At 37.8% G+C, this 15,196-nt stretch overlaps 1 protein-coding gene across 3 annotated transcripts in view; it reads right to left on the bottom strand.

Annotated features, from left to right (window-relative positions):
* The window catches only part of ARHGAP8 (Rho GTPase activating protein 8), an 84,630-nt gene that overhangs the window by 16,972 nt on the left and 52,462 nt on the right, over positions 1–15,196 (bottom strand). For all 3 annotated transcript variants that reach the window (XM_062592417.1, XM_062592407.1, XM_062592426.1), the window contains one exon: positions 9,139–9,212. In XM_062592417.1, the coding sequence (XP_062448401.1) occupies positions 9,139–9,212 (74 nt within the window). The remainder of the gene's footprint in view (positions 1–9,138; positions 9,213–15,196) is intronic.

Below are 15,196 nucleotides of genomic sequence, written 5' to 3'. Positions count from 1 at the left end.
AAGTTAGCGCAACAATTTTTAGGATGAAAGAAAAAGTAATACTCTCTTTCTAAAATAAAAGAACTGTAACAGCAAAATGGTGCACATTTTTTTCTTTGCCTAAAAGATGCTCAGATCAGAAAATAATATATAATAGCATTTTTAAATAAAGCATTAGTCATAACTTCAGCCTATCAGTAAACACAAATGCAACAGTAATTATGCTACTGAAGGTGAAAAACGGTGAGCCTGGATACCTTTTCCAAATCCATCTTCTCTTCTTATGTCACCACAGCAAAAAAAAAAGTAATTCTTGGAACTACTGTAACTAAGCACTGTTTAGCATGACGTACCCATACTAAAATAAAATTAATAACTTGGTGTTCTTTTGCAGATAGAATACATACCAGAGCCAAGAGTTACGGAATAAGGAAATATAACTGTAGGCATCAGTACAGGCTGGGGGCTGACCTTCTGGAGAGCAGCTCTGCAGAGGAGGAGCTGGGAGTGCTGGTGGATGACAAGTTGACCACGAGCCAGCAATGTGCCCTTGTGGCCAGGAAGGCCAATGGTATCCTGGGGTGCATTAATTGTAGGAACAATAGGAAGAATGTTGCCAGAAGGTTGAGGGAGGTGATCCTGCCCCTCTACTCAGCCCTGCTGAGGCCTCATCTGCAGTACTGTGTCCAGTTCTGGACTGCGCAGTACAAGAGAGACATGGAGCTACTGGAAAGAGTCCAGCGTAGGGCTACAAAGATGATCAGAGGGCTGGAGCACCTGTCCTATGAGGAACGGCTGCGAGAGCTCGGCCTCTTTTGCCTGGGGAAGAGAAGACTGAGGTGGGATCTTATCAATGTGTATAAGTATCTGAAGGGAAGATGTCAAGAGGATGGGGCTGAACTCTTTTCAGTGGTGCGAAGTAACAGGACAAGGGGCAATGGCCAGAAGTTGAACCACAGGGAGTTCCACCTGAATGTGAAGGGGAATTTCTTTTTTGTATACAAATTGAACTATTTTGCCACTAACAGCATGGACAACACAGCCCAGCCAGAGAGAATACAGACCTTGGACTAACAATACTTTGTAGAACACTACTAGGCAAATGTATGTATGTATGTATATATACATATATATATATATGTATGTATGTGTGTATGTATATACCTCAGATAAATTTTGCTAGTCTGCACTGGGCTCTCTGGACCACAGACAGCTAAGTTTTACTTTAGAATATTAAGTGCCACATAAAACAACACAGTGATTTGAATAGTAAAAGTGTCATCTGTATTCAGCGAAAAGTGATTCCAAAATTGAGATCTTAACTGAGTAATTATTTAGATATGTCGGTATTCATAAATGAAAACAGGCAGGTACTTCATTCCACATTGAAATAGGATGGGTTTTACCATGGTAGACAAAATTTTACAGTGCAATGACACAACTGTGTCACACTTGGAATTAATAAATTGTTGCTAAAAATACTTACCCCCTTCTACCCCTCTGATCTGTTATCCCAAAGGAAAAACATAGAAAATCAAAACCAATAAAGACATATTAAAAGCAACACATGCTGTCACATTGCTGAAAACTTGTCAAGGAAAAAGAGATGAGAAAATTATATTCTTTTACTTTCAATCATCCTCGATTTGAAGCTTGCTGGCATCATAAACCTTTGTTAATTTGTCTGCATTAATAAGAGAAGTAGCAAGAAATGAGCATCTGAATTCTTTCTGTCCCAATTTGAGTTTGGAAACGTGTCTCTGATTACTAGTCCTACCAAGTCTCAGTAAGTATACATGCTGACTTGAAATTAGTTTTCTTTCTCATTAATACAACTGACCTAGGGATCTTCTTGCAGATTAACTATTTCTAAAATTCATTTTTAAAAATTAAACTTACTTATTTCTACACCAAGAAATGATGAGTTTATAGCATATTTAAAATGTCCATCATCATCTTAATTGTTCAAAGTAACAGCAATTGTGAAATTATATGTATAAAATAAAATTGAGATTTTTTTTTTTAAGCTAGAATACAGTAGAAGATTGAGGAGGATGTTACACAGCCCTTCCTTCCCTGGTAGTCTGTGCAATGAATATAGAACAAGCAAGTGTGATGCCTGCAGTTTGTAAAGATGATTTTCACTGCAAGAAGGCACACAGAAAAACAAGGACAGATGGAAAGAAGGAAATGTATAGTTCCAGTCCTACTGAAAAACTGACCATCAGAGCAAGAGTTTAGAAATAGAACAGTCTCCACAGAAACAAAGTGTATTTGTGGCTTTGTTGTTTTGAACAGCAAACCTGGCCTTTCAATTTATGAATGAATATTCTCAGTTTACACTTGGTATCTCTGAATATATTTTATTTACAATGCCTGAGCACCAGAAACAAAAACTGTGCTTATTATAAGATTCATTTTTGTTTGATGACACATGAACTAGTGTTGAGATTTATCTCGTCTCCGTGAATCCTTGGTAAAAATATTCTAATGAAAATAGAAAGAGCCAACAACTCAGAAACATTTATACGACCAATGTCAGGTTTTCTCTTTGCTGCATTTTTAAAAGATATTTGATTGATTGCAAGAAGTAGAGGCCAGGTGGCAAATTTGCTAAGCTGCAGTGTATTCAGAATGCATCACCATCTATCTCTATCTATTCTGACCACCACCGCCAAGATGTATTCATCCACATTAAAAAATGGAACCAAAACTTTCTCCCTCAGCAAGATTTGTTGTAGTTCATGAAGGGATGGGGAGAAAAGATTAACTGCTGTTTACCACTACTTTTGCTATTGAACAGATAAAGGGCAGTGTTAGTTGTCACTATAACCATACTACAAGGTGTTTATTACTTTATCATTAAACTACTGTAGCATGGTTATTACTGCTGCATTTAGAAGTCTTTGTCATCACCCAGGACTCTCTTGTGGTAACACTAGACAACATGAAACAAAAAGTTTGTACTGCAAAGCACTTGTACTCAACAAAAGAGATGAGGTAAGAGAAAAAGACCCACTTGTGGGGACTACTAGGAGATAATTTTCCTACAGGGGACAGTTATCTTCTCTATTTTACAACTCTGTATTGCGATTACTTCACGATGAGCTTATTGGTCTGTTCCATCATTTCTGAGCTGCTGTTGATCTCAAATGGTCTCTTTAGTAACCAGTTCTCTTACGTTTTCTATGTAATTTTTACAGCTGCTGCTTTATTTGCCCAGTCTCTTTAGAACACAAAGATTTTCAAATTCTGGAAATTTCTGTAATAATCCCAAGAGATTACCTTTGCCTTAACAGGGAACCAATACTTTTGAGAATATTCTCAATAAAAATACATTAAAAATAATAATCTATAACTCCACTCCTATTAATAGGAATAACTCCACTCTACAATCTATATGTTTCAAATTGTTAGATTTATTTATAAATACTAATATGTATTAATACTTGAGATTGACTTCAGCAACATGCCTGCCCCTTTGTAACCTATTTGACATCTTAATGCAGGTCTCAATAGTGCAGTTAATACCCACCTTTACAGCGAATCAAATAAAATTTCCCTTAAAGCTCTCTTTTGACCTTCAGTCACTGGAGTGCTTGCAAATAGAATACAAATTTGCTATCCAACTTTACTTGTGGGCTAGATTATCTTGATTTCTATACTTAAACTGTTGGTCAGAGTTTAAAAAGCAAGAGAGCATTCTGAATTGTGTTAATGCTGATCCAAACAAGCATCAAAACCTCCAGCCATACACCACCTAGCTTTTAATTTATCACAATGCCTTATATATAACATGTAACCTGCTTTTCTAGAGAAATACAAAGTAAAAGACATGAAAGAACTTCTGCTGTGACATCTCACTAAATTTTAAAGCAGAACTGCATTGCTACCCACTTTCTGAATCTGGAAGCCTCTGATGGATAAAATGTTGCCACCAGGGCTGAAGCAGGTAGCCCACGTCTGTTCAGTTGTTGGTACGGGGAACACCAGCAGCTTTAGCCATGCAGACAGTTCAGTTTCCAAGCATTACGGAAGCTATACACAAAGACGTGCGTTCCCTAGTATAGCGTTACTTACATAGGTGGTTACTAAAACAATCTGTTAGAAGTGACAGCTCCCATTTACAACCTCACTTCAGAACAAAATAGGCTACTGAGGACACTCGGGGACATATTAACCAAAGAAAGAAAATTATTACCCTCTGGCATAAGCTGGGCTTTTTTGAGAAAAAGGGTCTGTTAGCAAAGCATCAAGATCATTACCACCAAAGGAACGACATTAGGTTAGAAGTACTTACGAATTGTTCTGACAAAAGAGTGAATATTTAATTAACAAGGATAATTGCTCATGGCATGGTAGAGATAAGGTAGTCCACACAAGTCTTATTTAGTGGGATGTCAAGCCCTGTATTCATAAACTAGACAGATAAACAGGTTGTGGTTTTGAGGCTGAGCATAGAAAAAGAAATGCCCTCTTGTTTCTGGGCAACTATGAAGATCTATTCACAAACATGTTATGCTTGTGAATACACAATACACATCCCTCCTCTTTTGCCTGTCTAAATTACCATTTGGCTTCAGATGACACTGACACTTCTACTTTGAAATTAAGAGTACTCCCCTGTTTTGGTCCAGAAGATAGACTCTAACATGTAGTCTTAATGAGTTGATGACTTTGTCAGACATTCAGAACTCACGTTAGGAAACCAATTCTTCTCTGTGAAGGTTAGCAGGCACTGAAATTAAGCAGTTTTAAATTCAGTATTAAAAGCATCTTTCATGCTAAAGCAGAGATAGAACAAAAGTAGTGACATGCCTAATTTCTCTTCCTTTGCTGAAAAAATAACTTGAAAATTATTATAAAATACTAATAAATTTAGTTTATCATGCTTATTGTAATAGTTTCTGAGGTAGCAGCATATTTGTAGAGATGAGAATGCCTCCACGCTGGGACCAACACTTGTGGCATGTGCAAATAGTGTTGTCTGAAACTGAGGCAGAAAACGTAAATATCGAGGAGGAAAAATATGATATGCAGCAACCTGCCACAAGGACTGGAGTCAATAAGATGAAAAAGGCTAGCTGAACATTACAGACTGAATGTTTCCTTAACGTGGTAGTACATGACTGCAGGCTGGCGTCAAGTTTGAGTACCATCACAGCTCTTGCATCAGATTTTTTTAATAAACAAAAGCCTGAATAGAACAGAACAGAATTGGGAATGTCAGAGAGAGACTGATATTTTAAGAAATCTTAACCCAGTTGATGAAACATGATTTTGCAGAAGTGCTTATAATCTAAGCCAGAGTTTCAGAAATTGATTTCAGGTACACGGATGTGAAAAGGTGGCGATGGGAAGAAAGAGCGAAAATACTGCACTAGTGTTTTTTTTTTTTTTTTTTTTTTTTTAAAAAAAGAGAACAGAAAAAAAAGCAAACTATGCTAATTCTACGAGGACAAAAAACTATGTCAAAATCAAAAGGAATAGGAATGGGGTAATGACAGTGAATTGTTGTCACTTCCGGAAGATCAACTGAAGTTTTCACTGTGCTTACAATTGCGTCTGGAGTGCAAAGAATGCTGCCAGTCAGCTTCCTCGGGCTGTCAGCACTGGAACCGACACTCACTGAAGTTGACGGCAGAATTGAGATACTCCAGATTTAGACAAAGAGTTAAAATCATAGCAGACAGCAGGTACAACAGATACCTGCACACTTATAATCAAGTGCATGTCTATCACCTCCTGGTTAACAGCCTTGGCATGGCAGGTACTTGGCTTTCAGCTATCAGCTGGCTGAGAATGTCAAAAAATCCTCTACCTGACAAGCCATCTTTCCTTATAAATCTGCTTTGTGGAGATCTCCTTATGATAGGGAATATGTCAGCTCTGAACAAACTTGTGCTTGGTTGGAAAATAACAACATTGGCAGAGTCTATGCCCTTCATTCATGCAAGCATGTAAGGACAGAGAGCTGGGGAAAAAATAAGATTGCCAGGCTAGCAAGTGCATGGCTGAACTACGTATCAGTAACCAGAATCACCATGCTGCTGACTTGCATATATCCATAGACCAGGACAAAAGCTTTTGTTCATTACATTTCATCACAGACCACCCTTTACAGACTGTGCTGATACTGCGCTGGAATTATTAATTTTTGAACTTATTTTTAGCCAAAAAATAAAAAAAATAGTCTAGAGAAAAACAAGGATGATGATTGCTTTCATAATAACAAATATTTAATCTAACAGAAATTCTGCCACAATAAGGTTGGAGAAAACCTTGTACTTCATCACAACCATGAAAATTTTCCTGTATTGCACAGTTTTGTTGCTTCCAAAAACTGGGCACCTGAGCTGGACTCAACAACTGGTGAGAGGGAAGAGTATGAGATTACTGCAAAAAATTATCAAGAAAGAACAAAAACAGGATTATGCAGGAACCACTGTGTCAAATCACCACAGAAAATTACTAGTGAAACACTGGTCACAAGCAAAATATAGTAATGAGTATACAACACTAATTTTATTAAAATTTTTAAAGGGACCAGTGAAGCACCAGATATACAGCCTCTTTCTCCCAGGTTTAAATTAATTAATACTTTTAGCGACCGTATTTTTGCTCAGTTTCTAAACAGAAACAGCTCTGAAAAGTAATGATATTAGTGCACATTCATCCTTGATTTAGTTCTCTTTGCTCTAGTGGATTAGTGAGGAAGAGGTATTTGCCTATTAAAATGAGCTAAAAATATGTAAGGATGATTGTTTCATAACAATTTAAGACATAAAAAAAGTCTAGCTTTTATCTGCAGATGGGGGATACACTGACACACTACACAAGCTCTAATTATCCACTTACAATTATAATTAAAGGGGTTGTCTCGAGCTGCCAATCACTTGCCTTCAACATTCTTAGTAGTGAACAGTTTACATTTGCTGTATCCAGTCATAAGGTATTTGACGCATGCTACACCTGCAAAGTTTTCATCTTTAACACTAGTCTGGAAACAGCACATTCAAACAGCTTCATGAGCTTGAGCAGAAGTCCTGACTTTGGACCAACAGGTCTTCAATAAAGTATATTAAAGACTCTTCCTCTACTGCAAACTAGTAGATATTTTAATGGCAGAATCCGGTATTTGGCCTCTGATTGCTGCAGGTATTTGGAAGATAAATTAGCAATTTCATGAGGAAAGGAGCCAACTCTTTTCTACGTAAACATCCTTATGGATGCTATGTTCCACTGCTTGCCAATTGTCAGCAGGTATCCACTGACTGACTCTCATTCTCCTATTCATATCACAAATTAGGTTCACTCAAGGTATGAAACAAGTAAGAATAAAATGAGCAGCTATTTAATGTTCTTATTAAATAAGAGATAAACTAAAATATGAAGGAGCATAGCCTAGTAACGAGGTCAAGACACTAAGGGTCTGTTCCAGCATCAATTAATTCAGTATGATCTTGCACTGACTTAAATGAAGCCAGAATTTCTCTTGGGAATCAGTACTAGAGTAGAAATGCAGTGTTCTTCTGCTCCTCCTAATCAGGCTTTCCTCCACCACTCCCATGTGAGGTCTGCTCTGTATGAGTTTAAAAGAAGTTTAAAATTTCTCACTTAGGGTTCAAATAAACTCAAAATAAGCCTGGTGACAATAGTTAAAAAGAGCAGAGAGAAATGATGCATATATTTCAATACTGAAAGCAAAATTCACCTTGTTCAGAATGACAGCTCAAGGATGGAAATTAAGAATCAGGATTTTTGTGGGACATAAGTTTTGGGAAAGCCTCTCTCTACAGAAGGATGAATTTTATTAAAAATAATACATATATTATATTCTTTATTTTTTACCATCAATACAAACAGTTTTTAAATAAGGAAAATCTTTGCTAAAATGACCATATTTAACAGCAAAATACAGATCTGAGCTTGATTTTTGTCTTAACAAAAATCATGCCCATCTTCAAAATCTGTTCAAGCACTGCTCAAACTTTGTAAAAACTAATGACATGTTAAAGTCCAGGTGATGTTTTCTTTTCTGAAATAAGTGAACCAAACACATTTTAATTTTCTTCACTTGTCTCTACAAACACACCTATTAAAACCTGATACTCTTCAGAGGTCATATCATTCCCAGTTCTACCACTGTGTAATTTTGTGCCAGTCATAGAACTGTGCTATGCTGTTTCTGCTCTGTCGCCTGTCAGATAAATGTCGCTTAATTTATAGATTCATTGGTACTGTGAGATTTAGCGAACATTTGTGAAGCTCTGAGATCTTGGAATATAAAGGCTATGGAAATATTACTGTCATTGCCTTAAAAAATTAATGCTCAAAATGTGCAATTGTATTATACTGACGAAGTAACAGGAATCAGGTTGTGGTTCTCAGGACTACAATCCCCTCTCTGACTTTCTCCCTGCACGCACCTTCCTCCCTATGCAGGGAATACCGTGCACTTGCCCTAGAGATAGCACCTGATACTTCTTCCTTAGTCTGGAGCACCCTGGGGAGCCCACTGGTACAGCCAGCTGCTGACGCAATTCATTCTTTGTCCAGTACATGAAGCTGATCTAGTGAACTAACAACTGGATGCCCCAATTTTAAATGTAGAACTTTGTAATTTTTATTGTGATATAATTATAGCTATGAACTGCAGTTAAAAGCCCTTTGACTGACTGTCACTAAAAATATTTTATGAAAAGAGGACTTCAAGCTTATGCCTACGAAGTAAGTTTTTTCAATGAGCTTTTATGGCCACCAGCTTTATAAAAACAGAACTTCTGAATTAGTTTTTTACTGGGAGTTCTAATTAAAATCAATGATATAATATGAGTTAAAGATAAGACATCTGTCACTTGTGTTCCCTAATATAATCCTCCACGTGAAAGTTTTTTTTTTTTTTTTTTTTTTTTTTTTTTCCCCTCCAGTGGGCAAAGATCTGATAATAAAATCTTCCGTATTCATCAAAGCTGTCAAGGTAGTGCCCATTTCCCACTCAAGTTTTCAGGAATTAAACCCATGCTTCAAATTTAGGATGTTTCCAGAAACTTTGCTGAATCAGGCATGGGTACTTACATAGCTTCATGCTATTGTCCTGGTTCTGAAAGACAAATCCCCACACTCTCAAGCCCTCCCACCCCCCAAGAAACAACTCACCTTTTATTTTTAGGTAGGACACAGTTTGCTTCAGTACTGGTGGGATAAGTTCACCTTCATTTTTGTCCTTGATACTGTTAGAAGGAAAAAAATACATAAAGAAAAAAAATAACATATAAATGCTATTTACAGATGAAGAGATAAACCTAAAATCAAAACAGAGCAGTTTCAACAACCTTCTCCCCTCCTGAGGGATATCTGAAAGCATACATTTTAATTCCACAAATCAAGAAGCCTGCACCAAATACAAGGGATCTCCACCATTACAAAAGGCCCTGAAGGAGCCATTGAAACAGGTGACTTGGAGTCCTATTCAAGAAGCCATTCCTAACTGCCTTCTTCTCCCTCAGAAAAGCAGTACAACTTCAATGGGGATGAGTAATAAGTGCTATTTACTACACCGAAACAGAATCCCAGAGTCAAGGACAAAGCAAGAGAATGGTGTTCTGGGCTAACTTTGCTCCCACTTGAGACTGCTTCTGCTCTAGCTTTGCTCGCCCCAATTGGCATACCCTAGCAGGGCTGCTTTTAACAATGACGCAGGGCAGTGCCCACAATGGTGCCGGTTTTGATTGGATTTGGCTGTGCATTGTTAGCGGATCGTGGTTTTAAGGCAGCTTAGAGGAAGGCAAGGAAGGAGTTTGCAGGGAATGTTTTACAAAAAGTCCTGATCAAGGGATGCTGCAAGTTTAGGAGCCTTTTATCATGCGGATTTTTCTTTGTTATTTGTCTCCTTTTAAGCCACTATGTATGTATAATTAAAAGGATATTGTACTATTTATTTTGAAGGAAAAGTGAGGCAGTGAGATTGAGTTTATTAAAGCTTTGAATGATTCCCATGAAATGAGATTTCTTTTTCTTTCATAAGCGAGCTGTTGAGGCAAAAATCGAACACAACATTTTCTTGATCTAGACAGCGCAGAAAATCCTGCAATTATCTTCCTTATTTTTTTAAAAAAAGACTTTGACATTTTCCAAGCATAACAAAAAAAGACGGTCAGTATCTGCTGGGTATTCTGCTATGTTCTTACAGTAATCAACAGCAAAATAAAGGACCAATACCAGATTTTAAAGTATACTTGAAATATATTTGTGTACAATTTTATGTTTGATACTTAAAACATGATCAGCTTTACTGACAAACTCTAAAGCACCAGCTCAAAACAGCACAGAGATCTGTGACTTTATTATAAGAGACTGCAATTGCTGCAGCTCATCCACAGAAAATGTGAGATGTTTATACTCTACAAGTACACACAGCACTTAAACATCCCCTCAACCTAGTACTATTAATTGAGGTCATGCCTGCAGATGAGAATGATTCTTAGAGTCTTTTCCTTTTTAAAGTATTGTCATTTCTTTTGTTTCGCCCCAAGCTCGCTTATTACTGTATTATTATAAAACAACTAATAATAATTGAGGTGTATTTGATACAACTGTTTAAACACTGTCATGTAGAATGGCCAATCCAATATTTGATTTTGTATCTACATTATACGCAAAAACCTACACTAAAATAACCAATACAGCAATAAGATTCAGCATGGAAGTGTGGGCAAATGCTAAATCAAACCCTCCTCTCCTCCCCCTCATCTGCCATGTTTTCCTTATGCCTATGAAGCATGTTAGAAGAGGGTATGCAGACTGCCTAATTTTTGACCTCAATCTTTTCCCCAGTACAAGAGAGACATGGAGCTACTGGAGAGAGTCCAGCATAGGGCTACGAAGATGATTGGAGGGCTGGAGCATCTGCCCTATGAGGAAAGCCTGTGAGAGCTGGGGCTGGTTAGTCTGGAGATGGGAAGACTGAGAGGGGATGTTATTAATGTGTACAAGTATCTTAAGGGAGAGTGTCAAGGGGATAGGGCCAGACTCTTTTCAGTAGTTGCATGTGATAGGACAAGAGGCAACAGGCACAAACTGAACCACAGGAAGTTCCACCTGAATACAAGGAGGAATTCCTTTTCCCGTGAGAGTGACGAAGCGCTGGAACAGGTTGCCCAGAGAGGTTGTGGAGTCTCCTTCTCTGGAGATATTCAAGGCCCACCTGAATGCAACGCTAACATGCTCTAGGTGACCCTGCTTGAGCAGGGGGGGTTGGACTCAATGATCTCCAGAGATCCCTTCCAACCTCAACCATTCTGTGATTCTGTGAATACAGTTCACTTTCACCTAACATGTTCACAACATGACGGTTTTAGACATTTGATCAAATAAACTCTACATATATATGGAATACACTGGCAGAAAGAAAAAGATCAAGCAAGGAACCAGTTTTATTCAGATAATCCTAAAGTATGAACTTCTACAGGTCAGTAATTCTCATCATTTGTTGCAGCTTGTATTCATGATCTTAAGATCATATGATGCAACTTCTTCTCCTTACACATTGGCAAGGCACCATTAATTTCGGTACAAAACAGTACTGAACTTGCTATAGTAATCATTCATTGCAGTATCAAAATAACATGCTAACAGAAAGAAGAAAGATTTATGATCTGACTTGTAAAACGAAGTCCAACCTCAATCATCATCTTCATCACAGATGTCTGCAAGAGCTAACCTAGAGGCCATAAGTACTACATGATAAAACTCACACAACTAGAGATTGTCACAACTTGAAATGCTACCAGGACAAAGTTTATGACCTAGCTCTCAGAGTAGCATCCTTTTCTTTACCACAGTGACAATTAGGTACCTCAGTCAGACATTTCTTCCAGCACCAAAATTCTCCAAAACTCATCAGGAGATGAATTCTGTCACTCCTAAAGCACCAGGTCTCTGCTGGTTCTTGTTACTTTCTGCTTCAAGGTTACTTTCAACAGTCTTGCAGTGGTTTCACGTATGTTGGTGGCAAAGCAGTGCTGAAAGTCAGTGCTAGTGTTACCACCACACAAGAGTTGTGCGGTGCTCTCAGAACAGCTCTGAGACTTGGGCTGTTCTCCCCTTCCCTCGACTTCCATTCAAATCTTCAAGAGGAGAAATTAACAAGCTACTCAACTGCAATACCATGAGCTCTCATACTAGCCCCTGCAAAAGTTGTCCACAGCAACAGCAAAAGGAATGCAGCTGCATAAATGCAAAAAAAAACAAAAACAAAAAACACATGCAGTGTTCTGAAAGCTTATTCTGTACATGAATTACTTGCTCTTGCAGTAGATCAGTGCTATATAACAACCCTACTGCAAAAAATGGAACAGAATAGGCAATGATTGTGCGACCTTTCTAGAAAACCGGCCTCACTAATAAACCATATCAGGAAGGAAGTGTCATAGAATCGTAGAACGGTAAGGTTGGAAGGGACCTCTGGAGATTATCTAGTCCAACCCTCAGCGTAGCTCATTCGGGGATTGGCGACCTTGGCATTAGCAGCACCACGCTCTCACCAACTGAGCTAAACCTGCCCCCCTTAGTAGAGGTTCTCTGCACAGCATGCAAAGTTGAAATCCCTGGGGAAAGGGTATCTTCCAGAAAGGGACTAAACAAGAAAAGGGGGAGGGAGATGAGGTCAATACTTCTGTCTAGAATACCAGTGAAGAAAAACTTGCAGCAAATCAAGACAAGGAAAAAAATATTTATTATATCTTTCTAATAGATGAGTTATGACACATTCCTTGTGTGTCAAATCTTTTGTTTCATATAGTCAAATCAGTACCCTAAACATTTAAGGCAACTTTTATTAAAATTAGTGGAAAGACTAATTCACTTAAATGGGAACATCATCAAGATTTAATTTGCTTGGAAGCTGTTACATTTTTATTATTGACAATTTAAGCCCATTCCCAGTCTCTCCAAAGTTGCACTGATTGTTTTCACTTTCTTACAGCTGCTCACTCCAGAGGCACTAAATAGCAACCGGCACTTTTTTTATAAATGTTTTCTAATTATTGTTACCCACAATTGTGTTCCCCCATTTCAGCATATAAATAGCAAACTGATTATTTATAACACTCGCTTCTGCTGAGAACTAGTTTATCCGTCAGAGAGGTGAGAAAAATAACAGGCTGTAAGTTAGAATAATAAAATCTACACATAATTTTTCTGTTTCTGGGGAAAAAAAAGAAGATACAGTTTCTGCAGGTCTACTACTTTCTACAGAATTCTTGTTTCTCTTGAAGGATAGATTCCAATCCTAATACATGAAAGAGGTCTTCAAGATAAATGGTATTTTAAAATAGAGTAGAATATTCACTTTAAGTCACATGCAGAGGTTTGTTCCATTCTTCCACCTCTGGGGAAAACTGGGATGTGTATTTTCACAGTATTTCACAATGCGGGACATAGTGTTCAGAGTACTGGACCTAAGACAATAGAAAATAATAGGGATATCACCTCACCTAATGTAAATCAGACCAGCTCAGAGATCAATGAAATTACACCTCTACCTTCTATTTGCAGATCCTGTCAAGTAATCTGCATTATTCTTTCCTTGTTCAGGATGGTGTGATAAGCAGCTGTGCTTTATGATGGACAAAGCAAACTGACACTGGAGCTCAGGCACTACTCTAGGCATTTTGGAACAAGAGCTCTCTTACATTTTCTGCTTAAGAGACAACAGCAAAGCGTTTCAATGCACAGTACAGTTTTCTATAACTGATTCCTGTACATGAACAATATCGTGCAACAATATGTCAGATTCAAAAGCGGTCCATTCCAACAAACACGGTAGCCAAGAAGAGTACTCCTCACTAGAGAACATGTGATTAAGTTATTGCAATATGTTATATATCCAATGACTCATTTCTAGACTGTGGACAGTTATCACTAAAGGCCTTTATACATTGTTCTGAAGCGTCATTAAGTATTCTTGGCTGATAATCTTTCTCCCCCCCCCCCCCTCTTTTTTTCCTCTCCTTTTCATTTTTTCCCCACTGAGACATGCTGAGATTCGGTTTAGAATGTATTCTTCTTCCCTGGTCATGCATGCACAGCATGCACAAGCAGAAAGATTATGACCAAAAAGAAAGCACCCTGAAACATTTCTGATAACAATTCAACATGCAAAAGCTATACAATTGTTGCAATTTCTGTGTATTTTTCTGTCCCCTCTTCCCATCCATCGCAATAGCTAGAAAAACAAGACATTTCTTCTCCCCAAAGATATTTAATTTTAGATTTTAAAACCAATTGGAGGAAACAGAACAATGTCAATAGCTATTCAAGGTCAACTCTGCGTTCTGCACTAGAGCTCAGCTGTACTGTTCCTTGATTACAAAGGCAATAGAGTAAAGCAACAGGGGTTCATAGTAGCTTTCAAAACACAACAGAAAACAATGGTGCAGCTTAGCCCATACAGTCAATTATTAGTGTTGCAAATTTAGCAAACTTCATTCATGCATTTTAACTGTGTTCACCTAATTAATATGAGTACACCCTAATTTTCTTCTTGTCTTTTAAAATATAAAATATTTACTAATTTTTTTTAAAATGAAAAACCTATTTCTATACCCTGACACGACACACAGCACAGCATAGAAAGGGTATATTCTGAATAGCTCGTTTTTGCTGCTTCTACATTTTGTGTGTGAAGATGGCATTACTGAATGAAGAGAAAAATAATCTTGATACATAAATGTAGTTTCTTTGAAACACCTGGATTTATAGAAATGATAGCTACTGCTGAGTAACAGAAAGTCACTTTCATGTACCCTGCGGTCCTTTAAGTCTCCAGTCGCTAGAAGCCAGGCCATTATATCAGAAGATGTATCACTATACACTTACCCTGTTCTACTTCTGTTCCCCAGGCATCTGCTATTGCCCACTGTTGAGGAAAGGACTCGAGGCTTGATAACCTTTAAACTAACTCATCGTGATTGTTAATCTGCCCACTGTGGTTGCACATACAGAATGTGAATCAGCAAAACAGATGACGACATGATAAACTTCAAACATGCAAACTATCCCAACCACCCCGAGCTACACATTATGAATTTGTCAAATTGGAGCATAGATTCCTATTAAATCATGACCGAAAAATAAGTGCAGACAAGACTTCTTCTTCAAAATAAGTGCAGACAGGACTGACTGTTCTCTCTGATAAATCCATGAAGCTAAGTAC

This window comes from Rhea pennata, chromosome 1 (genome assembly GCF_028389875.1).
Source record: "Rhea pennata isolate bPtePen1 chromosome 1, bPtePen1.pri, whole genome shotgun sequence".
Classification (NCBI taxonomy): domain Eukaryota; kingdom Metazoa; phylum Chordata; class Aves; order Rheiformes; family Rheidae; genus Rhea; species Rhea pennata.
Note: the sequence above shows the minus strand (reverse complement) of the source record. Positions and strands in the feature narration are given on the sequence as shown.